General features: G+C 48.1%; 2 protein-coding genes across 6 annotated transcripts; both read left to right on the top strand.

Moving 5' to 3' along the window:
• The first annotated feature begins 174 nt into the window (after nt 1-174).
• Nucleotides 175-5,352, top strand: LOC124248122 (NADH-cytochrome b5 reductase 1). The gene is made up of 9 exons (XM_046677954.1): nt 175-283; nt 570-719; nt 862-934; nt 1,460-1,566; nt 1,808-1,937; nt 2,633-2,716; nt 3,620-3,705; nt 4,145-4,244; nt 4,545-5,352. The coding sequence occupies exons 1-9, from the start codon at nt 188-190 to the stop codon at nt 4,715-4,717; spliced, it is 999 nt and encodes a 332-aa protein (XP_046533910.1). The 5' UTR covers nt 175-187; the 3' UTR covers nt 4,718-5,352.
• Nucleotides 5,353-7,836: 2,484 nt separating this feature from the next.
• Nucleotides 7,837-22,441, top strand: ADIPOR1 (adiponectin receptor 1). 5 transcript variants are annotated; one of them, XM_046679114.1, is made up of 11 exons: nt 7,869-7,981; nt 10,672-10,929; nt 11,472-11,542; nt 12,641-12,800; nt 14,486-14,720; nt 16,190-16,306; nt 17,384-17,555; nt 18,039-18,225; nt 19,215-19,402; nt 21,063-21,256; nt 21,588-22,441. In XM_046679114.1, exons 5-11 carry the CDS (start codon nt 14,580-14,582, stop codon nt 21,714-21,716), a joined length of 1,128 nt encoding a protein of 375 aa, XP_046535070.1. In that variant the 5' UTR covers nt 7,869-7,981; nt 10,672-10,929; nt 11,472-11,542; nt 12,641-12,800; nt 14,486-14,579; the 3' UTR covers nt 21,717-22,441. The 5 variants fall into 5 exon arrangements, with proteins under 5 accessions (XP_046535068.1, XP_046535070.1, XP_046535072.1 ...); XM_046679113.1 differs by lacking the exon at nt 10,672-10,929 and having other exon boundaries at nt 7,874-7,981; XM_046679116.1 differs by lacking the exons at nt 10,672-10,929; nt 12,641-12,800 and having other exon boundaries at nt 7,873-7,981.
• Nucleotides 22,442-23,422: the final 981 nt, after the last annotated feature.

The following is a 23,422-nucleotide window of genomic DNA, read 5'->3' as shown; positions in this document are numbered from 1 at the left end:
CTGGTAAGCACCCGGCTCCTGGGCCCAGCCGCCAGCGAGCGTGGGAAGGAAGGGGTGGGGCTCAGAGCCACTCCGCCCTCCGGCCCGCCTCCTTCCAGGCCCCGCCCACCTACAGACCCGTCAGCCCCGCCCACTGCCAGGCCCCGCCTCCTTCCAGGCCCCGCCCACTTACAAGCCCCTCCTCTGTATGGTCCCGCCCATTGCCAGGCCCCGAGGCGCATTGTGGGATCTGCTCGCCGGCTGGCGGTGGAGGACACGGCTCGCGGTCATGGCTTTCCAGCCGGTGAGCCCCCTCGGAGCCCCCTCGCTCCACGTGCTGCACCAGGGGACTCTGCGCCATCTGGTTCTGGGCGCTCAGCTCTGGACCAGGGCTCTTTCCGCCGACCCAGCCCTGGATGCCGGGGTCCCGGTACCGCACATGGGGGCTCGGGACCCCGCCCAGATACCCCCGCTCCCGCGCTGGAGCGCCGGGTCGGCACCCCTGGGGCGGCTGGGCGTAGGGGACGGTCACCACCCACTCCCCGGGCGCTTCCCCAGCGTGGCGGTTACGCGGCCCCTTCTACCCACAGAGCCCAGTCCTGCTGGCCTCCCTGGGGGTGGGACTGCTGACTCTGCTCGGCCTGGCCCTGGGATCCTACTTGGTTCGGAGGTCCCGCCGGCCGCTGGTCACTCTTCTGGACCCCAATGAGAAGTACCTGCTGCGACTGCTAGATAAGACGGTAAGTTGGAGGAAGGGGCTGGGGAAGAGGAGGGGACCAGAGTTCCCTCCTTGTATGAAACGGACAGCATCCACTGTGGTTGGGATGCCCGTAGGCAGCACCAGACCTGCCTGGTGAAACACTCGTGTCATCCATTCTCCAGACTGTGAGCCACAACACCAAGAGGTTCCGCTTTGCTCTGCCCACCGCCCACCACGTTCTGGGGCTGCCTGTGGGTAAGGAAAGTGTGGAGTGGGCTCTTTCCCTGGTGTCCTAGAGGGCTGATTCCCCTTCTGGGGTCTCCTGAAACACGCTGCTTCCATCTATTGCCTCCCCATCCCATTCCCCTCCCCCACCTGGCACTGGATCCTCCAGGCTGTGAGGTGCTACTGGGCCACTCTAGGGTATGGCGTCTGTGCCCCCAGACATCTTTAACACTCAGCCGTCCTCCCTCCTTCCTGCAGGATTTGCTCATACCTGCCCTAGAGCAACCACTCATTTTTTTCCCCACTGCCCAAACCCTCAACTCACTGCGGCTGAAAGGTCCTGGCAGTAATTGATGAGTTTCTCCAATGGGGGACTTATGAAGGATCCAACTGTGTGTTCAAAGGGGTGAATCCTCGCTGCCTGGTAGCTCATTGGGACCACAGTAGGAAGCAAGATGTCCTTGTTCTCTCAAATCTCTCTGAGTACTTTGAAAGGTAACAGGAATGCAGCACATCTGCAAGCAGCCCTTATGTAGCTCTCTGCATGGTCCCCAGGCAAACATGTCTACCTCTCTGCCCGAATTGATGGCAGCCTGGTCATCAGGCCATACACTCCTGTCACCAGTGATGAGGACCAAGGTTACGTGGATCTTGTCATCAAGGTAAGGGGGTAGGAAGGAGCCCCAGGAGCTCTTTATCCTACTCTTTCTGGGATTTGTGGGAACTTCCAAGATGTGTTTGATAGCAGGAGATGTGTGTCCTTTGTGGATATGAAGAAAGTAGGTGGACTAGGAAAAGATGGCACATGTCTCATCCCTGCCCCAGCTTCAGGGAGGGTCAGTCAACAGGGGGCTCAGAAATCAGTGACGTTCCAACAAAGTATTTTCCATTCTGTCTTACCAGGTCTACCTGAAGGGTGTGCACCCCAAATTTCCTGAGGGGGGGAAGATGTCTCAGTACCTGAATAGCCTGAAGATTGGGGATGTGGTGGAGTTTCGAGGGCCAAGTGGGTTGCTCACTTACACAGGAAAGGGTAACAGCCTCTTTTCTCCTTGAGCCTGTGTCCCACGTCTCCGGTGCCCACAGTGCTCTTGGCACAGTGTGGCTGTGTGTGTTCATGTGTGTGCACGTGTGTAAGGACCAGAGCTGCCCTTCCTTTAAACATAGCACAGCTATTATGGAAATGCGTATCTCTCAGCCCCGTTTGTCACAGGGATCAGTTCCCTGTCCATCTGAATTGAGCAGCCATGACAGCTGTGGAGTTTGTGAAGCAAACACTACCTCTCTTTGCCTCCCTGAAAGATTCGCCCTCAGGCTGAGCTGTTTGGAGAACCAGAGAGAGCTTTCAGTCCTTCTCATGGGAACAGCTGGGTGCATTAGCAAGCTTCTGGGGCTGCTCTGTGCCACTTGGGAAAGCAGGTTCACACCTGGCCCTGTGCCTGTCGCCCTCAGCAGGGAGTGACCCTCTGCCAAAAGCAGCTGATGACTCACGGTGTGGCCCTAAACTGACTGGTAGTTAATAATATGGGACAAATAGTCCTGGCCCCATTGTTCCTCAAGTGTATTATTGTCAGAGCTGGCTCAACTCAAACCCCTACCCAAGCTCCAAGATCAGGTTTCATAGCAGCTGCTAAACTGGCCTGCGACATGTTTTCAGTTCTGCGTTTGTTTTCTTAGTTCTCTATATTGACTTCATTCTCCTACCCTCCTCTTCACTTGACTTCTCAGGGACTTTTAGCATTCAGCCCAACAAAAAATCTCCACCAGAGCCCCGAGTGGTGAAGAAACTGGGAATGATTGCCGGCGGAACAGGTGTATGTCACTTCAGGGGCCATTCTCCCCCACCATTGTTGATTGTTGCCATGAAAACTTCCAAGTGACCCTGTGAAGGTTTGGTAATCATAGCCAAGCTGTTATTCAGGATTCCCAGCAGTGGCTAGAGCTCCCCAGTATCTGATAAACAAAATCACAATGACATAGAAACCCCCCCAAAATTTTTTTAACTGATAGAATGAGAGAAATAAATCAGGTGGGCTCTCCCAAGACCTCAAATTGAATGTTTCTCATAAGTTTTAGGTGAGAATAGAGAGAAGCAACTAGGAATAGGATAGTCAACAAGAAAGAAAATTAACATTGGTTACTTCCATGTATTAGATGCCATGATAGTCACTATATGTATGCATCTATGAAGCAGGCGCTAGCCTTCCCCTTTTACAGATGAGAAACTGGAGGTTCAGAGAGGTTGAATGGTTTCTATAGTGTTATTTAATTGGTAGTGGCCAGAGGCAGGATTAGTATCTACTCTGCCCAATTCCAAAGCATGTGCACTTAACCTGCGTGTCCAGTGTTCCAGAACCCTCATCACTGAATCAGGAGGTACTTATAGTCACCTGCGATATTTGAGTCCTAGCCTCCAACGGGCTCTCAGAGGAAGTCTTAGATTGATTCCTTAGACAGATTTCAGCAATGGGAACTTAAGTGAGTATTGAGCATGACCACCATCCACCTACCAGATAGGAATTTCAGTGAGTGTGGGGTGAAGGGCATATGTGTCCAGAAGTTTAGGTACTGGAGGATACACAGGGGGAGATTAGAGGATTGGGGCACTAAAGGAAATCAGAGTGGAGTGGTGAATGAGGAGAAGTGAGGCAAAGGGCTGAGGAGCTGGGAGTCAGGGGAGAGGCCTCTCACTCTGGGGGGGGTATCTTGATGCAGGAGTCACCCCAATGCTGCAGCTGCTCCGGGCCGTCCTGAGTGACCCTCAAGACCCAACCCAGTGCTTTCTGCTTTTCGCCAACCAGGTTGGTTTCCTCCTCTCGGTCCTGGGATGCAAAGCTGCAATGTGGGTGGGCCTGAGAGGTGTGCTGACAGCGAGAACTGATCCAGAGCCTGTCTAGCCCCTGCCCACAGTCCCTGCAAGGCAGAGGGTCCTCTCCTGCAGCAAGGAGGACAGAGTACTGGGCCCGGTTCCTTCCCTGCCCAAAGGAAAGGAAACATGGGAGGACTCCAGTCCTGACATAGAAGTGTGCCTCTCCTCGGTTACACATTCTGTCTTCATTCCCTTATGCCGTGTAAATAGAGGCCTTACCTCATTCTCATTCCAGCCCCCTGAAAGTCCTGCTTATTCCCTGGAACTTGAGTTTTCTTTTTCTCTCCTGGTTGGAAAGCTGTTATAGCAGAGCACTTTTTCTGTGTGGGCCTGAGGAGTTTCCTAAAGACTGCGTCCCCTTTTCGTTTCAGACTGAAAAGGATATAATCTTACGAGAGGACTTGGAGGAACTGCAGGCCCGATATCCCAATCGCTTTAAGCTCTGGTTCACTCTGGATCATCCCTCAGAAGGTACCCTCCCCATTTCTGGACATCCCAAAATCAGGGCCTCGCACCTCTGAGCTCTGTTTCAGTGAAACTAACCCTCCCTGACACTGCCTGATTCCCAAGTCTGAGTGCATGGGGACGCTGGTCTCCTGGGCCCTTTCCTCCCAATTACTGTTCACGGAGGGTGGCAGCGATGGCCCTGCTGCTACACATCCAGCTACTGCTACACCTGGTGCCTTTCTGGGTCCTCCCCATCTCCGGGCATGGCACCCCCTTGCAGCACGGGTCTGGAGTGTCAGTTCTCTCCTCTCCCCTGTCCTTCAGAGTGGGCCTACAGCAAGGGCTTTGTGACTGCCGACATGATCCGGGACCACCTGCCCGCCCCGGCAGATGACGTGCTGCTGCTGCTCTGTGGGCCTCCCCCGATGGTACAGCTGGCCTGCCATCCGAACTTGGACAAACTGGGCTACACGCAGAAGATGCGATTCACCTACTGAGCGTCCCCTAGTTCCCTGGGCCCTGCAGTGTCCCCAGTCAGTACACAAATGCCTTAAGCCCTGGATTCCTTTCCTGACAGGATCAGCCTTTTTGTCTTACTCTGGAGCTGAAATCTCCATGGTACCTGCAGAAACAACATCCTTATAGCCATGGAAAAGGGCCAAGGCTGAGTCGCTCCCTGGAAGGCCCCTGCACATCTCCCTGTGGTAAAAGGTCCAGGTCAGGTGCATGGAGCAATCTCTTCCACGGGTCAGAAAGAAGGAAGCATGTACATTTGATCCAAGACTGGCTAGTTCCTTGAGAGCACTGCACTATTCTTTGTGTCTGTGATGAAAGGAAGAATCTATCCAATGGGTGTTACTTAATATTCAGTGCTTAACCCATAGCAGATTCCATGTGTGTGAGTGCAAGTTGAGCAGACTTGCAGAAGTAGTCTTATAGAAATTGCAGGAAAAGAAGAAATGGTTTCTGCAGAGCTTAGAGAATGGAATCTGAAATATTTATTTGTATCTGTCTGTCTCTGTCCCTGCCCAGGCTGGAGGGAAGTAGCAACCCACAGTCTAAGACTGCTGCTTGTGGCAGGAACCTCTGGCTATGCAAATAAATGGGGCTAAGGCCCCAGTGTTATACCTAAGGGGTTGTTGTGTCTGGGGTCCTGTGTCCAAGGCTTTTCATGCCTGAGAATCTTGGGAGGAACGGTTTCCCAGCACAGAATTTTTCCCAGGTCTTCCAAAGAACCGTTGAGCAGTTGTACCATGTGCTGAAATGTGAGCTGCCACCAAACTCAGTGATCATCTTAGCAGCTGTTTCAGCAGAATCAGAAGCTCAGCTTCTCCCTGGAGGCTTTTAAGGTGAGGGAAAGAGAACACAAGTTAGAGGGGAGGCTTTTTGAGCCCAGGAACCCCTCGCAGTGGTCCCTTGGTTTGGCTCCTCTTTCCCTTCTTCCTTCTGTTGGCCCTTCACCATATTTATCCTGCAGGGTACCAGACAAACAAACCAGAGGATTGTCTTTCTATTTGGAAGAGAAGCCTCCTCCTTTAAAAAGTAACCTGACATCACCAGCCCTAGCCAGACTTGCTGGTGTCTGGACAGAGCTGGCCTCCCGCAGCCCCATCTGTCCGGACTGCCTGTCCCCTCCGCTATGAGAACATGACCCAGTTCACTCCCTTCTCCCAGGGTTGGGCAAGGGCAGCTTCTTCAGATCTTTGTTAGTCCCAATGGGACAGAAAAAGCATCAGTCTCAGGAGGAGGGTCGACATGTTCTTCTGCATGGAACTGTGTATTGCTGTCCCTGGGGCCCCTGGAAGAAAGGCTTCTGGGACCCTCAGAATTCACCCCTCCACAGAGCAGAGTTGTCAGTAACTTCTGTTGTTGGTATGGTATCAGATATTTCTTGATGAGCTAGTATGTTATGGCACTGTGCTCTGTGAGACGCACTCAGCCAGCTCACCTCCAAAAAGGGAAATCTTGCTTAGCAACATTGGGCTCAGATAGTGAAGAAGCCCAGCAAAGGGAATTTCCCACATGGAAGCTCACCATTCCTTGTCTTGCACAGGTTTCTGCCTTACCCACTCAACATACGGACATGTATTAGAGACCTGCCACGTGCCAAGCACTGTGCTGGGCCCTGAGGATATGATTGTGACCAAGACTGGTCTTAAACCCGCAAAGAACTCATAGTCTAGAGTGAGATAGACAGGTGATCAACAATTATAACACGGTGTGGTTAATACCTAGTAGATACATGAGGAACAGATGGGGAGGGGCTGGGAAAGATTCAGAGAAGGAGAATTAACCACGTACCAGGTACTGTGCTAAGTACAGAGCATATAATTTATGAAAACCCTGTGAGTCTAAGATTAAGGATTTGCAAAGGTCAGACACCTGGTCAGTGGCTGACAGAGCCTGAATGTCAACATAGGATTGTCTCAGTCCAAAGCTAAGCCTAGAACTAGGCATCTTTCAGCAGAGAGTGGGAGAAGGGCAATCCAACAGAAGGATCAGCATGGGCAAAAGCCTGGAGGAATGACAGAGAAGTTTGTATTTGGAGAACTCAGATAGGTTCATTGAGGCTCAGATGCCAGCGGGAAAGTGGAGGAAGGTGAGGCCTTGAGATGCCATGCTGAAGAAACTGAAACTCAACCCTGTGGACAACAGACGTTTCTGAGGGTTTTATACAGAGGGCGACACATCATAGCCAACGTTTATGGAGCGTTTACCATTTGCCAGGCATCAGCCTGCATAAATTAACTCAATCCTGAGAAAGACCCAGTGAAATAGCACTATTTTATTCCCATTTTCTAGGTGAGGTAATTATTATTTGGAGGGGTTCAGTAACGTGCTCAAGATCATAGGCTGGTCATGCCACGCTTTTAACCAGCAGCAAGAACGGTAATTCCACTGCCCCAAGGCATCCGTATAAGATTATGATAAACTACTGTCTCTCTGCATCTAGAGTAGCACTCGTCATGTACCATCCTCGGGAGAACTGAGAAAACTGTGTTCCGTGGTTCCGATCAGGGCCCACCCCCTGGAGCCTCCCAGACGTGCACTCCGGGGCCGCCACTCTGGCCGCCGTGCGGGAGCGCGCGCTGCAGTGGGGCGTCCTCAAGCGAGACTGGTTAAAAACCATTCCGCTGTTCGGACGAGAAATAACAGGAGCCAGAAGCGGAGGCTAGCCCGGTGCCCTGCAGGTGACAGGCGCTCGATAAACATCTGTGGCAGGGAGGGAGGGACCACGAGATTGAGGAAGAGGGATTAGCAAATTTCGGAGCTAAAACAACTCATGTCGGTAAAAGAGGAGATGTAGGGCATTTCTCAGTTTAGACGACAGGGTGCAAGGTAGGATATTCGGCATTCCTTCCCGGGGTTGGGTCGAATTCCCTGAAATTCCTTCTCCAGCGCGCGTTCCAGTTTGCCGCTTGAGGGCGTGGTCCTCCCGAGGTCTGGCGAGCTGGAGTCTCCTGTCGAGCGCAGGCAGGGGGCGGGGCCGGGACGGGGGGCGTGGTCGGGCGGGAGGCGGGGCCTAGCCGGAGGAGGCGTGGTCACGAGGAGCGGGGCGGGCCCACGGGGAGACCGCCGGGTGCGAGGGCAGCGAGCGCCGAGAGGAGGCGACGCGGCGGCGGAAGTGACGCCATGTGGGCGCGCGCCCCTTCCGGCGCGGGGAGGGCGCTAAGGATCCGGGCCGCTCGGCCGCAGGCGGCCTCCAGCGCTGCGGGATGTAGCGCCGGAGCGCGGCGCCAGCAGAGCCCGGCTGCCCAGCCGTAAGTGTCCCCGGGCTGCCGTGGCGAGCGGGTGGGCAGGGTTCGGCCGGAGCGCGGGGACCCCGGGAGCCTCACCCCAGGCCTGAGGAGGGGTCAGCCTGTGGGCCAAGCCACCCGGGCGCCCCGAGGGTCCCGAGGCCCCCGCCCCGACGCCGGCCGGGCCTCCGGGCCTCTCCGCGGGCGGGCTTGTAAACATTTCCGGCCCTTCCCACTGCGTGCCGCCTCCAGGGCGGCCTCCAAAGCAATTTCGGAGCGGGTGGGCCGCTCGTGCCCCGGCTTGCCCCGACGGCCAGCAGTCCTGGTGAGTGCTGTGTCTTCCCAACCCGCTGGGGCTGAGACGTGTAGATTCAGGCTCCGCCTCGGGACGGGCCAGGCCGGAGCTCAGCCTGGTCCCAGGGCCGCCGCGCGAGGCAAATGGGGAGTCGGGGTGTGTGCCCGGGTCGCAGAACCGCCTCAGCGGGAAACGCCGCCTTTGGTGGCCTGGGAAGCCCTAAGTCTTTGACAGACCAACAATCTTTGGCAGATCTAACCGTGACAGTGCCCCTACCTTGATGGGGGAGAAGGGGAGGTTGGTGGACAGTTTACTTTTTATTTTAGGTCGTTCTAAAAGCTGAAATGTGAACAGAATCTAAACTGCTTTGGGGGAAAACGAAACTTCATTCCCTTGGAAATCTCGTGTTTATGTTTGCCATCTTATGTTCGAGAATTTTGGTCCTCGAGCCTTCGCTTTTTAAGAAAATAATGTAGATATGTACTTTCCTTCAGTTTCTGGTGCTTTGTAGGCAAATGGGAAACTGAGGAGGCGAGTTTCAGTGTACACAGTTTCAGGGGTAAAAGAAGCATTAGGAGACCTCCATAGTACTTTACTAGATTAACCACAGTATTTCCCTCAAGTATTTAGAAGATTTAAATCAAGTAAACATTGTAATGGCTGTTCTTTTCTGAAATGAAGTAGTAGTGGGATCTGTTCACCGCTTTTCTCTCGGTAGGAGTTGGGTCACCTGTTACGGTGCAATGCCATTCCTGATGTTCTTATAGTATCTGTAAGTACTGGGAGTTTAGACTGGGTGGTGCTAAACAAATGGTAATGCCAGGGTAGCCCGTCCCAGCTTGCAGCTGCTAAATTTCCTTATTCCAGGAGTAACTTCTGTGTTCCCATATAGTGGTCGTACTTGGGGAATCCCTCTTAAAAACTGCGAAGGTCCATCTTAGGGTAGACCTCCAAAAACCATACCTAATTGCAGAGTAGAATCTGAAATCATTCTCTTCTCAGTGGCCAAGGAAATACATAATTCCCAAATGATAAAAAAAAAAATTTAACCGACCACTTTGCCTGCAAATAGGAAAGAATCTCGACAAATATCAGGAGGCAACATTAATCCACTAGGCTCCCCATTGCCAGTGGGTAAAGTATACTACCTTAAGTAGGCTTTTAGGCTATCTTCAGTTTCTTCAGTCTGACCTCATTTTACCTTTCCAAGACTCATTTATGGAAAAATGGATTATTCACTACCCTAGGGGTTATGTTCCTTCAAGTCTGCCTTGGTTCATACCGCGTACCCTCCTGGAATGCCCTGCTCCCATCTTTACTTATCAAGATCCTTTCTTAAAATCTTCCACAAAACCTTTCCTGATCATTCCAACTAAAATTGACCTCTTCTTCTGAATTCCTTCAGCACTTAGTGGTATTGCCTTGTAGTGATGTTAGTAGAAAACAAAAGTTTTTGCTCCCTCTTGAAGTAAAGACCAGCAACCATGTCAAGCCTCTTAACTCCTGTCTATTCCTTGTCTCTGTAGCCACAGTGCTATGTGTATTGTAAATAATCAATAGGTATTCTGAGATGTATACAGGATAGAGTTTGCACTTCTTTCAGTGCCAGTAAGCTTGTTCTCTGTTTCCCTAGGAAATTTCCCCTGACCCCTAGCATATAAGCTAAACTGAAACTCTATAACACTCTTGCTGTGTTAAGCTGTCCCATCTACTTGTGGTCACACTGGTGAACTAAACAGTCATCTTTAAATCTAGAAGCTTTATTAGTTATTTTTTCTGGTCCTGCTACTTATCAAAGTAGTTACATTTTGTCCTCAGTGTTCATTTGTCCCTACCATTGCCCACTGGACTTTGTTCCTCTCATTATGCTTAGAGTTGTTTCCCTCTTCCTGCTCAGAAATGCTAGGGGCTTGATTAATGTTTATGAAGTTTGTAGCTGTCTTGGATTGAAAAGATCTTTGAAAGTGCCCTCTAGCCCAACCAGTTCCAAGTGATTGGCGTTTAGGCGTGCACCTCCACCTAGTTTGCTCTTGTCTCGTTGGGGCTTCTGAGGTGCACAGTACAAAGTGATCACTATAGTGTGTAACCATGTTGACCATATATCTGAAATGGACTGAAACCAGGTATTAAAAACAGGGCCTGGCATGAAACTCCTTCGTGTGCCTGTATACTTTACTTTTTGTTGTTGAAATTAATATGGCATTTGAAAAGATTACCTGTCTGTTGGGGATCAAAAAGACCTCTTCTACTGGGATAACTTTAACTGGAGAAGAGCTACAAAGGAAATTAGATTGTGATTTTCCACTTGAGACTCCTAAGTCAGTGACACTTGGCATCAAGTTGGAAAGCTTAGGCCCCATTAGTGCAGTTTAGTAATTTTCACACATAGTTCATTGCCTCAACTCGTTTTTCCCCTCAGTGCTGTGAAACCACCTTCCCTAAAAGAGAGAGCACATAGAGAAGATGGCTGTGTTGTCTTTACTGCCAGACCAACCGGCTTTCGAACAATGATGGTCTGGTAGGCCTTGATAGCGCCTACCCTTGGGATCTCTAAGAGGACGGGACCAGAGATTAAAAACTCCTCGAAGAAGCCATGTGCCTTTGACTCCAGGGAAGGAGTGTGCGGTAGCCTGGAAAACTCGGGAACTGGATCACAGAATAAATGTCTCAAAAAACTGTAAGGGAAATAAACTCTCCAGCTAACTGGCTGGTGATTAAGAATCAGTCCTCCCAGGTTTGGCACAGGATTATCTTATTTATGGGAACACAAACACCTCCCTGCCTCCACTGTATTATTCTCTAATATCATAGGTTTTTCCAGTTGGAAAGCTTAGTGGTAAAGATTTATTAGCTTGAATTGAAGAAATCCCGTCAAAAATGCAGTCAGCAGAGTTTGGCCCAATTATAGTATGCCATATTGGGTGTGGCGAGTTTGACAGGAAATGTGTTTCCTCAAATACATGAGGATGCAAAAAGCTGGTAGAAAGTTAAAGTGTATCCTGCTCTCCTGAGTGCTCCTAGAATCAGTCATAAGACCTTAGGGGTTTTGCTGATTTTATATGATGGAGACTAAAACACTTGGTTGTAATAATTCCCAGTTGTTTTTGAGTGGTCCACCCTATCGGAAGTTAGATTTTCAGGTCCTGGTATTATTTGCTCTTCTTTTTTGCCAGACCTCTCATCCCTTTCTCTCCCTTTGCTGCCTCTGTGTTGCTACAGTTTAAAAGACCAAACTGGACAATGGACCTTGCTCATTACGATGACATGATCTCCATTGACCTCCATTGCATGTACGTTAATTCATGATGACATGTCCTGTACGATTAATTGTAGCTGATGGCTAGTTTGTGAGTTAAGTGGGGTGTCTGTTAGGCTTAGTGACTTTGGGTCTAGAAGACAATGCTGAGGGGAGGTGTGGGAGCTAGAGATAGAGGAGCTGGAGGGAATCCAAAGAATTAATAGGAAGTGGTTTGGACTGAAGGGGAGAAGACTTTGCTGATGGCCAAGAGACTGAGGTCATCCTAAGAGAACACTGTACTTGAGGGCATAAAAATTTTCAGATCAAATGAGGAAATTAGTAGGAATACCAAGCTAGATTCTGCATCTGATCTCTGACCCTAATTGCCCAAATTAAACTTTGTTTATATTATTCCCATTGCCTCCAGTATAATAGTTACACAGCATTCCAAATAACAGAACTTAGTATGTGGCCTGTAGTTTAGGGGTTCTCTCTCTCCACCATTCTCCTGGAGAGTGACATTGTATCACTGGTTTTACACATATCACAGATTACCTCATGCCGTCTGATTGTAGGCTCTTTGAAAACAATGATTTAACTTGTTCAACTTAGTATTTTGCACAGTACCTTAGAATGCCTTAGGGCCCTAGTGCCTTGTTAAATAATTGGTGATTGTGTTGGCTTACTCTGGGGGAAGGAGGAGGAGGAAGCCCCACAACCACAAGAAAGAGGCCATAAACCTTTAGGCAGTGACGGGAAGCTAATAAGTCATATGCTTGCTGGCTGGAATGCTGCCCCATTCATTCATTCATTCATTTTGAAATACAGGCTGACCAAACTCATACATATCAATTTGTGATCCGCATAGTATTGTATCCAGAACCTGAGAACAACAGCACCCCACTGCCCACCGTGGCCTGCCTCTAAAGTAGTGGCAGCAGTATTCTAAGCTAAATGTGTTCCCCTTTTCAGACTTCTCCAAGATGCCCAAAGCTAGTTATGTTTTTTGCTGTAGTATATATTATTTCTTAGTAAAGCTGTTTATTCGGTAGTACTTCACTTTGATGTAATATGTTTTGTGGTCAGTCTGTTGAAACAGATTTCCCAATGTTCCTTCTCATGTGGGTTGCCTGTCTCCTGAGGTTTGCAGGGGCCTCCAGTTTCCTGTTCTCCTTGGGCTCAGTAGTTGGCTGTGACTGTGGGCTGGCATCTGTCTTGTCAGTCGTCCGTCTGAAGGAAGAGGAGCCGTCTGTGTTTCACCATAGAGAGGCCTGCTGTTCAGGGAGCTACTGTTTGCTCTCTGCACCCAGGTTTGCCATTGCATTCAGCTGTGCTTGTGAGCTGAGCCCAGCATGACTGTTTTGAGACTTGAGGATTGCCCTCACCTGGCTGCATACAGCCAGTTTTAATCCCTGAGAGGGACTTGTGGTTACTGTTGGGTAAAAAAGGAACTGTACAACATGTCAAAGATGTTTGTATAGTCACCCGCCATGGAATATAGCTATAATGTCTCCTTGGGCACAGAGTCGTGCTGTGCTTACTGCCCATTGTCAAAGATTTGGTGGGGCCAGCCCTGTGGCGCAGTGGTTAATTTTGCACGTTCCGCTTCTCAGCGGCCAGGGGTTCACTGCTTCCCATCCTGGGTGTGGCCATGGCACCGCTTGGCAAAAGCCATGCTGTGATAGGCGTCCCACAGATAAAATAGAGGAAGATGGGCATGGATGTTAGCTCAGGGCCAGTCTTCCTCAGCAAAAAGGAGGATTGGCAGTAGTTAGCTCAGGGCTAATCTTCCTCAAAAAAAAAGATTTGGGTTCCCCAATTCTTTGTCCTCTCTTATGTGGAACCCGCGCCTTGTGCAGGTGTTATCTGGTCCTCTTTGCATTGCCCACTGGTTGTCGGGCTGAGGTAACTAGTGCAGGAAAATGTTAATATTCTGGCTTATATTACTGCTATGAGTAATAAACTGCTTTGTTTCTGGGGGAAAAACACTAGTAATTTATAAGATATTAGAAATCTTTGAGCACTTTCCCCCTCTTTTCATCTCCCTGAGGCCTAGTTAAAGACTCCTGCTAAAGTCGATCTCGGGAAACCCTGAAATGTTTGAGATTTTTCCTAGAAAACTGAGTTCTGGGTTTTTCTGGTTTTCCTAAAGGATGTGGTGCCTGTCTCTAGTTTCTGAAAAGCTAATTTGAGTGGAGCTTGGGTTATGAGCTGTGGTGGTTGGAACAAGCTCTTGCTGAGCCGGTTGTTTGGTATGTGTGTGGCAAAGGTATGTGGTGGTTTGGTATGTGTGTGTGCCTGCCTGTCGTCAGCTTCCTGCTTCCAGGTAAGTTATTGCTTGCTTTAAGGAGATTGTGAGGAAAGCTTGTTATCCAAGTGTTGAACCCAGGCTATAATCCTATAATAGAATTAGTGACCTTGCAGAGAAATTAACCACTGGACATCTAGTCCACAACCAAGTGTCTTTTGCATTCAGGGCACACTTGTCAGAGCATTTGTAGACAAAGCCCAGCTTAGTTTGGTTGGCGTTTAATTCATTTCTAAGCCTGGGTGGTCTTGTAGTAATTTCAGCCAGGTGTTGACTTCATGTTATTGCTCCACAGTCTCAAAGCCAGGCCTTCCTTGGGCAGAATAGCTTTGGGAGTGGTAGGCCAGATTCTTCTCACTAAACAGACTCCATGCCTGTGGGAGGGAGGTGAGGGTGGGTAGCTGTTTGTCACTGGCGACAGTTTGGTACGATAACCACAGATCCTTTGAAGGCAAGCAACCAGGTGTTATGTTTTCAGCCTTAACTGTGAGATTGGTGAGGTTCTGAGCAAAGAGTGATATTAAGGAGGGAGATCGAGGAATAGATTTTGTTTTAACAATTAATTGGCCTTTAGAGTTAGAGACGGTGTGAGTTGATTAGCTGTGTCTTATTCAGTATTGGCTTGTAGAAATGAAACTATGAGAGGAATAAACTGTCAACACTCGTCATGTTTGTGTTTGCTTTTAGCGTCGACCATCACAGGGAGATCTCTGCCCCCTGGGGCTGAGAGACTCCAACCTTTCCCCAAGCTGAAGCTGCAGGGTTTTGAGGTACCAGCCAGATGTCTTCTCACAAAGGATCTGTGGTGGCGCAGGGCAATGGGGCTCCTGCCAGTAACAGGGAAACGGACACGCTGGAGCTGGCTGAACTGGGACCCTTGCTAGAAGAGAAGGGCACACGGGTAATCGCCAACCCAACCAAAGTAAGTTGTCTTCCAGGAGTCCTTCCCTGGGCCGTCATCTCTCCTCAGATCTCTGTCGGTCTCCATTTTTTAAGATCCCAACTCCCACCCCAAGGGAGGAACTGTAGCACCCTGGGAATATCTCTGTCCCAATCCTTACCATACTGTGTTATAAATATCTTTTGATTTGTCTGGTTTGCCCGCTGTAAGCTTTTGTGAGTTCACTATCTTTGTAACCCCAGTGCTTAGCACAAGACCTGAAATCCAGTAAGTGGTTAGTAAATGTCTGATTGAATGAGGGAAGTAGTCATTTAGGATTAGGTTTGGCTTCATTTAACAAACGAAAATCCCTATAGTTTTGACCAGATAGAAGTCTTTCTCACATAAAAAATTCTGGAAGTAACCAAGGCTGATATAGAGGCTCACCTGTCTATCTCCTCCATCATTCTTAATATGTTACCCATCCCGCCCAGGTACTAGCCACCACAAGGGAGGGAGCAGAAGGGAGAAGGGCCTGCCTTTTCTGGAAGTACCTTGCAATGCTGCCATTTATATCCCATAGGCCAGAACTTAGTTATGTAGTTATATGCAGCTGCAGTGGAGACTAGACAAGGTAGTCTTTTCAGTGGGCCTGAGTAAAATTACAATAACTTTGCCACCCTGAAAAGAACCAAGAATGCTCTTACTGAGAAAGAGAGAGAATGGATATTGGGGTTGGCCAGCAGGAATCTGTATCACAAAATCTAAGCGGGACCATTTGTTTACCAGGGACCATCAGCAGGAGAGCGAGTAGCCCAGAGAAGGAGTTGAACTGCCAGGCTCTCCATCTCCATGGTTTGGAGCCTTGGGACAGAGAGAAAAGTTTCTCTCCTTGGTAGGCAAGTGCTCTCCGGTGTGCACTCTCTGTGTTGAGACTCCTTTGGGTACAGGAGTCAGTGCTGCTGCTTTCTGTGGAACTAGTCCTGAGGCCCTGATACTCCTGGGAGCTGCTGCGTATACAAAGTTTGCGTCATGATAGCATCCCCAGAGTCAGGGAACAGAGAACTATGAAGAGATTTAAACTGTTAAAGCAGTCTCTGAGACTTTTTCATTGTTTTGAAAGTTTAGTGGTCTGGAGGAGAGAAATATTTGGGAAATTGGGGAAAGTTGAGGACCACTGTCCTAGAGATAAGGATGGGCCATGAAGATTTAGAGAACATTTAGGATTGGTGTGCCAGTCCTGTGTCCCTCTGATGCCAGTCTCCATGTCTGTCTCCTGCATGCTGAATTGAGCTTTCACTCCACCCTTCACAAAGTATTAATAAATCTTGAACTACAGATGTTGTAAACTCCTTAACTGTCATGCTTTTGGAGACAGGGCCCTATGTGTGGGAGAGAGGCTGGGTAGAAAAAGTTGAGTTTGGGTTTCTCTGAATCTTTCTGATCTGGAATAGAACAGTTTACAAGATGACTCCTAGGATTGGCTTTTGTTGGTTTTTTTCCCCATATAGGCTGAAGAAGAGCAAGCATGCCCAGTACCCCAGGAAGAGGAGGAGGAGGTGCGGGTACTGACACTCCCTCTACAAGCCCACCATGCCATGGAGAAGATGGAGGAGTTTGTATATAAGGTACAGCCTAACAGCTGCTGTCCTGGAGGGGAAAGGGAGAGGCTTACTGGGGCGTTCCCAGCTGGCAAGCATGCGTTGGACTGAAGAGCTTTTACTCCGTGTAATGCATTTGTTTTTGCTTAAGGTGGAGTAAGTCAAGGGGAAGGATGGCTAAATTTTCATTGCCTACGTGTTAGGCGTTGTTCAAAACGCATTCTAAAACAGTATAGTGTTTTTGCTGTGAATCCCTTTGGCAGTCATCAAAATATTACAATGTGATGTAGTAATATGTGCTCTTTTATTAACATTAAATATGCACTAGTGACAAGTTATAATGTTTTATTAAAATTTATAATTTCTAAGTAGTGATGAGTAGAAACAATATTTTGATATCTGCAAAACTGATGTGTGAAAATATCTGTGATTTCTGTTGGTGACAGATTCACAAGTTCTATTACTGCTATGCTTTGTTGCTCACACTTATAATTGAAGGAAATGTTAAATTTTAGTTTGAGGTGAATGAAAATAAAGATAACTTTTTTCCATCCAGATTTCCGTCCATTCTCTGGATTCTGTCTATTGTCCATGTGTCCTTGGCTAAGAAGCCCTGCTCCAAAAAGTCATAATCTCAACCTAGTGAGAACTTGGAATCTAATCCGGGAAAGGATAGAGCAGGGGGCAACCAGTATTTCCTGGAGGAGAGGGGCAAAGGAGAGATAAAATGTATATTTTTAAAACCATATGTGTAATTTCTACTTCTTTGTTTTCAGTCACTATATTTACTTAATTTTGAAATTTTGAGTAGCTTAAACGAGGTCCTACTGTATTTTTTTTAAAGGTTGAGAAACACTTATCTAAAGCATATCTAGATAGACTAACATGACCAAAGAACAAAAGCATTAAAAAAATGGTCCGTCCCAGAATGGCCTCATTTATGCTGTGTCTTGGATAGCTCCAGGTCCACGCTGGTTCTCTGACGTTACCCAGGACCACCCAAAGCCTGACTGAGTCCTCCTAGCCGAGCTCTCCTTCAGCCCTTGGCCTTGGGGAACTCAGTATTCTCGAGGGTCCTGCTTAGAGAGAGTGTGTGTATTCTAGGTGTGGGAGGGACGTTGGAGGGTCATCCCGTATGATGTGCTCCCCGACTGGCTGAAGGACAATGACTATCTGCTGCATGGCCACAGACCCCCCATGCCCTCCTTTCGGGCCTGCTTCAAGAGCATCTTCCGCATCCACACGGAGACTGGCAACATCTGGACCCATCTACTTGGTGAGTGATTTGGATAGGGAAAAATCCAATTTTTGTCTCCTTAAATGCCAAGAGATTATATAGCCTTTGTCCATGGGAAGGAAGAACAGAGTCGTTCTGACTGATGGATAGCTGGCAGTGTGCCTTTAAACTACCAGTGAGCTAGGTTGACTCTTGATCACTGGTCTTTAAGACTGGAGGAAGAAGGCCTAGAAACAGGAGAAGAAATTGGAACTAGGTGTTCTCTCGTGATCACATCTGTCCCGGGGGGAGGCACTTCCTTCTTCTTCATAAGTTCCCATTGTCAAAACAATGTCCCAGTGTTTCAGAAAATGATCTTCTTGTTTGGGTTTATATGATGGGTCCCGTTTTCTCCTGAAGTTTAAATTTAAACTGCAGTTTGCACAGCTAAACCCTGTAATTTTAGTACTGACTGAACACCGTGAACTATCAGAGTGCACGTTCCCTTTTTCCTCAGGGTTGTTTTTTTTTCCCTTCCTGTAGGTTTTGTGCTGTTTCTCTTTTTGGGAATCTTGACCATGCTCAGACCAAACATGTACTTCATGGCCCCTCTGCAGGAGAAGGTGGTTTTCGGGATGTTCTTTCTGGGCGCGGTGCTCTGCCTCAGCTTCTCCTGGCTCTTTCACACCGTCTATTGCCATTCAGAGAAAGTCTCTCGGACTTTTTCCAAGTGAGTGGAAAGAATGTCAGTAGGGAAAGACCACGCCCTGTTGTCACATCCTGTGGTCTGAGTGCTGACTGGGTCCTGGAAACTCCAGTGACTCCTAAAGATTCCCTGATGTGCCAGAGGAAGGGCTTTCTGTTTTGTGGGTATAATAGGGTGATGAAGCTTTTCTCTTAAATCCTTCATGGCAGCCTCAAGAGATGGAACCCAGTTGTAGAATATATTTTCTCCCTGTGCAGTGCTATCCTTTGTGAGCCTTGGAGTGCTAGTGGCTGCTCTCCACGACCAAGTACCCAGTACTGTCTTAGCTGGCTATCGCCCGAGCCAAAGGAAGGTGTGGCGAAGTATTCTGTGCCTTGTTCTGCCAGGGGTCCTACCCACCCATCCAGCAAAGCTTATCTTTGCTGCCCATGCATTGCTGGAAGCCCCGGGTGTCCACTATCTAGTGTGTTCCGTACTCCCCAACTCTGAGCCTGGAGTTCTTTGTTTGTTTGCTTGGTTTTGGTGGGAGTGGTGTGTTACTTTGTTTTTCCCAGTAATACCAGTAACAAGAATAAATTTTTTTCATTAAAAAGTCAACCAGAACAGAACAGTACCCCTTAATAATACTCCCAATTTAAGAGTTTTGTTTTTAGAACGCAACCTATCAGAACAAGAGAGATTCAGAGCCCTTCCTCAGTACTAAGCTGGGAACCAGCTGGACTGTGATAGAACTCCTGAATTTAAGTATACACGAGGAGATAGAGTGTTCACAGCTAGAGAAAGGCATATAGTTCTGTGATCAAGGATCTGTAGAACCTTTTCCACTGCAAAATAGAAGTGCTTGACCTTGTGGAGTTTTGACCCAGGATATAGGGTGGATTGTCTGGGAAGTGAGGGGAAACTGGGGGTAGTCAAGTCTGCGAGCGGGTAGAGAACAGAAAAAAAGTTAAACGAGCTGTAGGAATTCTTCATTTCTGCCACTGATTGGTTTTGTTTTTGTGGCTCTTTTTCAGACTGGATTATTCAGGGATTGCTCTACTGATCATGGGGAGCTTTGTCCCCTGGCTCTATTACTCCTTCTACTGCTCCCCACAGCCACGGCTCATCTACCTCTCCATCGTCTGTGTCCTGGGCATTTCCGCCATCATCGTGGCACAGTGGGACCGGTTTGCCACTCCTAAGCACCGGCAGACAAGAGCAGGTGGGCAGGAAGACACAGTGGAAGCCTCCTGGGTGTTTGGACCTTAGCCTAATAGGCTCCACTCTGGGCCCTGAGGTGTGCAGTTTGGGGACCCTGTCCAAACCCTGATTTGTGTTCAGAACTTTCAAAACAGCATGAATTTTCAAAGGTTAATTCTCCCCGAAGTTTCATAGTACAGTCACATGCCACATAACGACATTCCAGTCATCAACAAACTGCACATATGATGGTGGTCCCATAAGATTAGTACCATAGAGCCTAGGTGTGTGTGGACTGTATCATCTAGGTCTGTGTAAGTACACTCTGATTTTCACACAATGACAAAATCGCCTAATGATGCATTTCTCAGAATGTGTCCCCGTCATTAAGTGATGCATGACTATAACCTAATAGCTATAAGCATAATCATCTTTGTATTGTCTCATCTGGACTCTCATTTTAAGCTTTATTACTTGGAGCTACACACCAATTACTACTAATCTTCAGTCCCTTTAGACTTCTTTTTTTTTAAAGATTTTATTTTTTCCTCTTTCTCCCCAAAGCCCCCCAGTACATAGTTGTATATTCTTCGCTGTGGGTCCTTCTAGTTGTGGCATGTGGGACGCCCCCTCAGCGTGGTTTGATGAGCAGTGCCATGTCCACGCCCAGGATTCGAACCAACGAAACACTGGGCCGCCTGCAGCGGAGCGCGCGAACTTAACCACTCGGCCACAGGGCCAGCCCCCCCTTTAGACTTCTTAATATCTTCTGTGTTTTAGTGTTCAGTTAAAAAAACTAAATATTCATTAAGTACCAACCATGTGCCAAGCATTGTGCGTTCACAAGCATATCTACAAAAATGGAGAAGGTGGGGGGCCTACCTGGTGGCGCAGAGGTTAAGTTTGGGAACTCTGCTTCAGTGGCTGTGGCTTGCGGGTTCAGTTCGGATCCTGGGTGCGGACCTATGCACTGCTTGTCAAGCCATGCTGTGGCAGGCGTCCCACATATAAAGTAGAGGAAGGTGGGCATGGATCTTAGCTCAGGGCCAGTCTTCCTCAGCAAAAAGAGGAGGATTGGTGGCAGATGTTGGCCCAGGGCTAATCTTCCTGCAGGGGGGAAAAAAAAGGAGAAGGTGGTCCCTGCCCTCCAGTTACGTATAGTGTGGTGGTGGTGAGCGAGTGCTCACTCCTGCCTTCCTCTCACTTTCTCTGTGTGTCCCAGCAGCCACGGACAGCGTCTGATCTGGTGTATCTGTCTACTCGGGAAGTCAGACTCCTGATTACTTAAGTCTTTTCTCAGCTTCATGGAAACCTGTCCTACTTCTCTGGCTTGCAGGCCCCCTGAGGCCTTGCCATCCAGGTTCTGTGCCCAAATCAACCATCAGAGAGTTCTGACATCATTTTTCCTAGGCTTCTTAGCAGATAATAAAGAATGTGAGGTGTTTGTTCTTGGTGCTCCTTAAAAGGTAACAGCTATATTGGCACTTGCACAGCCTTCTCATTCTGGATGTTGAAGAAACATCTGCTGCCTGTTACCCATCTTGTTGCTACATTTGCTAAATGTGTACTGTTCAGCAGAAAATCGCTAATGATCCTCAATATCTGGATTCCAGAGTAAGTCAGCAGTGCCTTCATGGAGTGAGTGTTCCCCTGCTTGACAGTCTTACATCTGCTTTGTTCAGGAGTGTTCCTGGGACTCGGCTTGAGCGGTGTTGTGCCCACCATGCACTTTACAATCGCTGAGGGCTTTGTCAAGGCCACCACAGTGGGCCAGATGGGCTGGTTCTTCCTCATGGCTGTGATGTACATCACAGGAGCTGGCCTCTATGCTGCTCGAATTCCTGAGCGCTTCTTTCCTGGAAAATTTGACATATGGGTAAGAAATGACTCTTCCAGCAGGGTCTCTGGTGGTGAATGACCAGCCTAAAGTTAAAGGTCTGCGTGAGAGGCAGTAAGAGGCATGAGGATCCTGCAGCATTTGGGGGGTATATATGTGTACATAGGGAGACATGGTGGGGAAGTAACCAATATTAACATTTTAGTGTATCTCTGACGGGACTTTTTAATTTTCTGCAACAAATACAGTGCTTTTATGATTTAAAAAAAATTTTTTTGAGGAGAAACTAGAACAGGAAAATGCTTTCTCCTGCTTGTTTCTCATCCCTCTTTGCATGATCCTGAAGGCTCTTCTCTTGTCATTCCTGCAGTTCCAGTCTCATCAGATTTTCCATGTCCTGGTGGTGGCAGCAGCCTTTGTCCACTTCTACGGGGTCTCCAACCTTCAGGAGTTCCGGTACGGCCTTGAAGGTGGCTGTACTGATGACTCCCTTCTCTGAGCCCCTCACCTGCAAGCTGGAGGAGGGACTTCCCAAGTGCTTTTAAAAATCACTTCTTTGCTGAAGTGAGAGGAAGAGTCTGAGTTGTCTGTTTCTAGAAGAAACCTCTTAGAGAATTCAGTACCAACCAAGCTTCAGCCCACTTTCACATCCACTGGGCAATAAACTTTCCATTTCCCTAGCTGAGAAAGGTGGGGATGGTCTAACTCCACCGTCCCCCTCCTCGGCGAGGTAACTCCGTCCCCCTCCAGAGACAGTACCTTGAAGCTCATGTTGAGATTTTTACCCCTCCAACCATTTTGGGGAAAAATGATGGACTGGGACTCTTCAGAAATTCTGTTTCTGGAAGAAAACGTCCCTCCCTTACCCCTGTCCTTACTTTGTAACCTGGCTTATAACAGGCCTTCCATTTTTGTAGCACACTTTTCAAAACAATTATAACCTGGTCCCATCTTTCTGGGGCCTGGATCTGCTTACACAGCAGGAAGAAGAAAGCCCCCAACTTTTACATAGCCCGGCTAATCATGGAAATGTGTCCAGGCTTCAAATAACTTAAGTTTTAATTTTTTTTTTCTTGGCAGAGTAATGTAAAATTAAAATGGGGAAAGATATTTAATATTTAATACTAAGCTTTAAAAAGAAACCTGCTATCATTGCTATGTATCTTGACGCAAAGACTATGATGATAATAAAGGAAAGTACAGAAGACACTTGGCATTCAGAAATTTAACACGTGTGGTCTCAACTATTTGCACATAACTCCAAAGGATTAAAACTAGGAAAGTAATGTCAGATTCTGCTGAGGCACAAATTTGAATCAAAGGTATTGACAGACTGGCACATGCAAGCCAGTGAATGAACCTGATTGAATTCCTGACACATGCTCCTCAATACAGCTTTATTTTTCTCTGCTTATTGCACAGACATTTACTAGAGAAATCAGTGTGCTATAGTAGTGTTGAATAAGTAAAAGATTCTCAAAGGTGTTGTGATATAGCCTTTGTGAATATCAAAGGTCTACTACCTATTACTTTGGAGTTTAGTGCTTTTAAAACCACCTTGCTTAAGGTTGTTGCACGAGCTTATTCGGGAGCTTTCTGTGCCTTTGCGAGTTGTCCTCGAGTTGACGTGAGTTCTGTTCATGGGATAGTGTAAGGTCCGCAGTGAGCACTTCCAAGCTAATGTAGGCAGTGAGATGGAAATCTTGAGTTAGAAGTTGAGTTTACTTTGAGGGTCAAGTTTGTACAACTGAGAGAACAAATAATTCTTTTAAAAAATAATCAGACCAGGCCAACAAGTGAAGTTTCTCGACTTCCCATGGTAGTCAGGGAAATGTAAGTTAAAACCAAAGTGATAAACCATTTTACTGCTACCAGACTGATACAACATAAAAATCCTCAGATTCTGAGTGTGGGTATGGCTATGGAGCAGACCAGATGCTGCTGGTGGAGCTGTACATTGGCAGGACCACTTTGTGTGGATAAGCTTAGGGTATATACACATTACAACATCCAAATGTTTCGTGAAACAACACTTCACAGTATGAGATGCAACTGCTATCTATCATAGGTTACTTCATTTAAAAGAATGCTGATTCTGGGGGCTGGCCCCATGGCCAGGTGATTAAGTTGGCATACTCCGCTTCAGCATCCCAGGGTTCGCTGGTTCAGATCCTGGGTGGAGACTTAGGCACTGCTCATCGGGGT

The sequence above is a fragment of the Equus quagga genome, chromosome 12 (genome assembly GCF_021613505.1).
Source record: "Equus quagga isolate Etosha38 chromosome 12, UCLA_HA_Equagga_1.0, whole genome shotgun sequence".
In the NCBI taxonomy this organism is placed as follows: domain Eukaryota; kingdom Metazoa; phylum Chordata; class Mammalia; order Perissodactyla; family Equidae; genus Equus; species Equus quagga.
The sequence above is the reverse complement of the archived record's forward strand: the minus strand, read 5'-3'. Positions and strand labels throughout refer to the sequence as shown.

What these genes read in the sequence shown, in the direction of transcription:
- LOC124248122 (XM_046677954.1), top strand. Translation starts at nt 188, where the DNA reads ATGGTCCCGCCCATTGCCAGGCCCCGAGGCGCATTGTGGGATCTGCTC. An exon ending in TGCGACTGCTAGATAAGACG is followed by an intron (nt 720 to 861) that starts GTAAGTTGGAGG and finishes TCCATTCTCCAG; the next exon opens with ACTGTGAGCCACAACACCAA. An exon ending in GCTCACTTACACAGGAAAGG is followed by an intron (nt 1,938 to 2,632) that starts GTAACAGCCTCT and finishes TTGACTTCTCAG; the next exon opens with GGACTTTTAGCATTCAGCCC.
- ADIPOR1 (XM_046679112.1), top strand. Translation starts at nt 14,580, where the DNA reads ATGTCTTCTCACAAAGGATCTGTGGTGGCGCAGGGCAATGGGGCTCCT. An exon ending in TGGAGGAGTTTGTATATAAG is followed by an intron (nt 16,307 to 17,383) that starts GTACAGCCTAAC and finishes TGTGTATTCTAG; the next exon opens with GTGTGGGAGGGACGTTGGAG. An exon ending in CATCTGGACCCATCTACTTG is followed by an intron (nt 17,556 to 18,038) that starts GTGAGTGATTTG and finishes CCCTTCCTGTAG; the next exon opens with GTTTTGTGCTGTTTCTCTTT.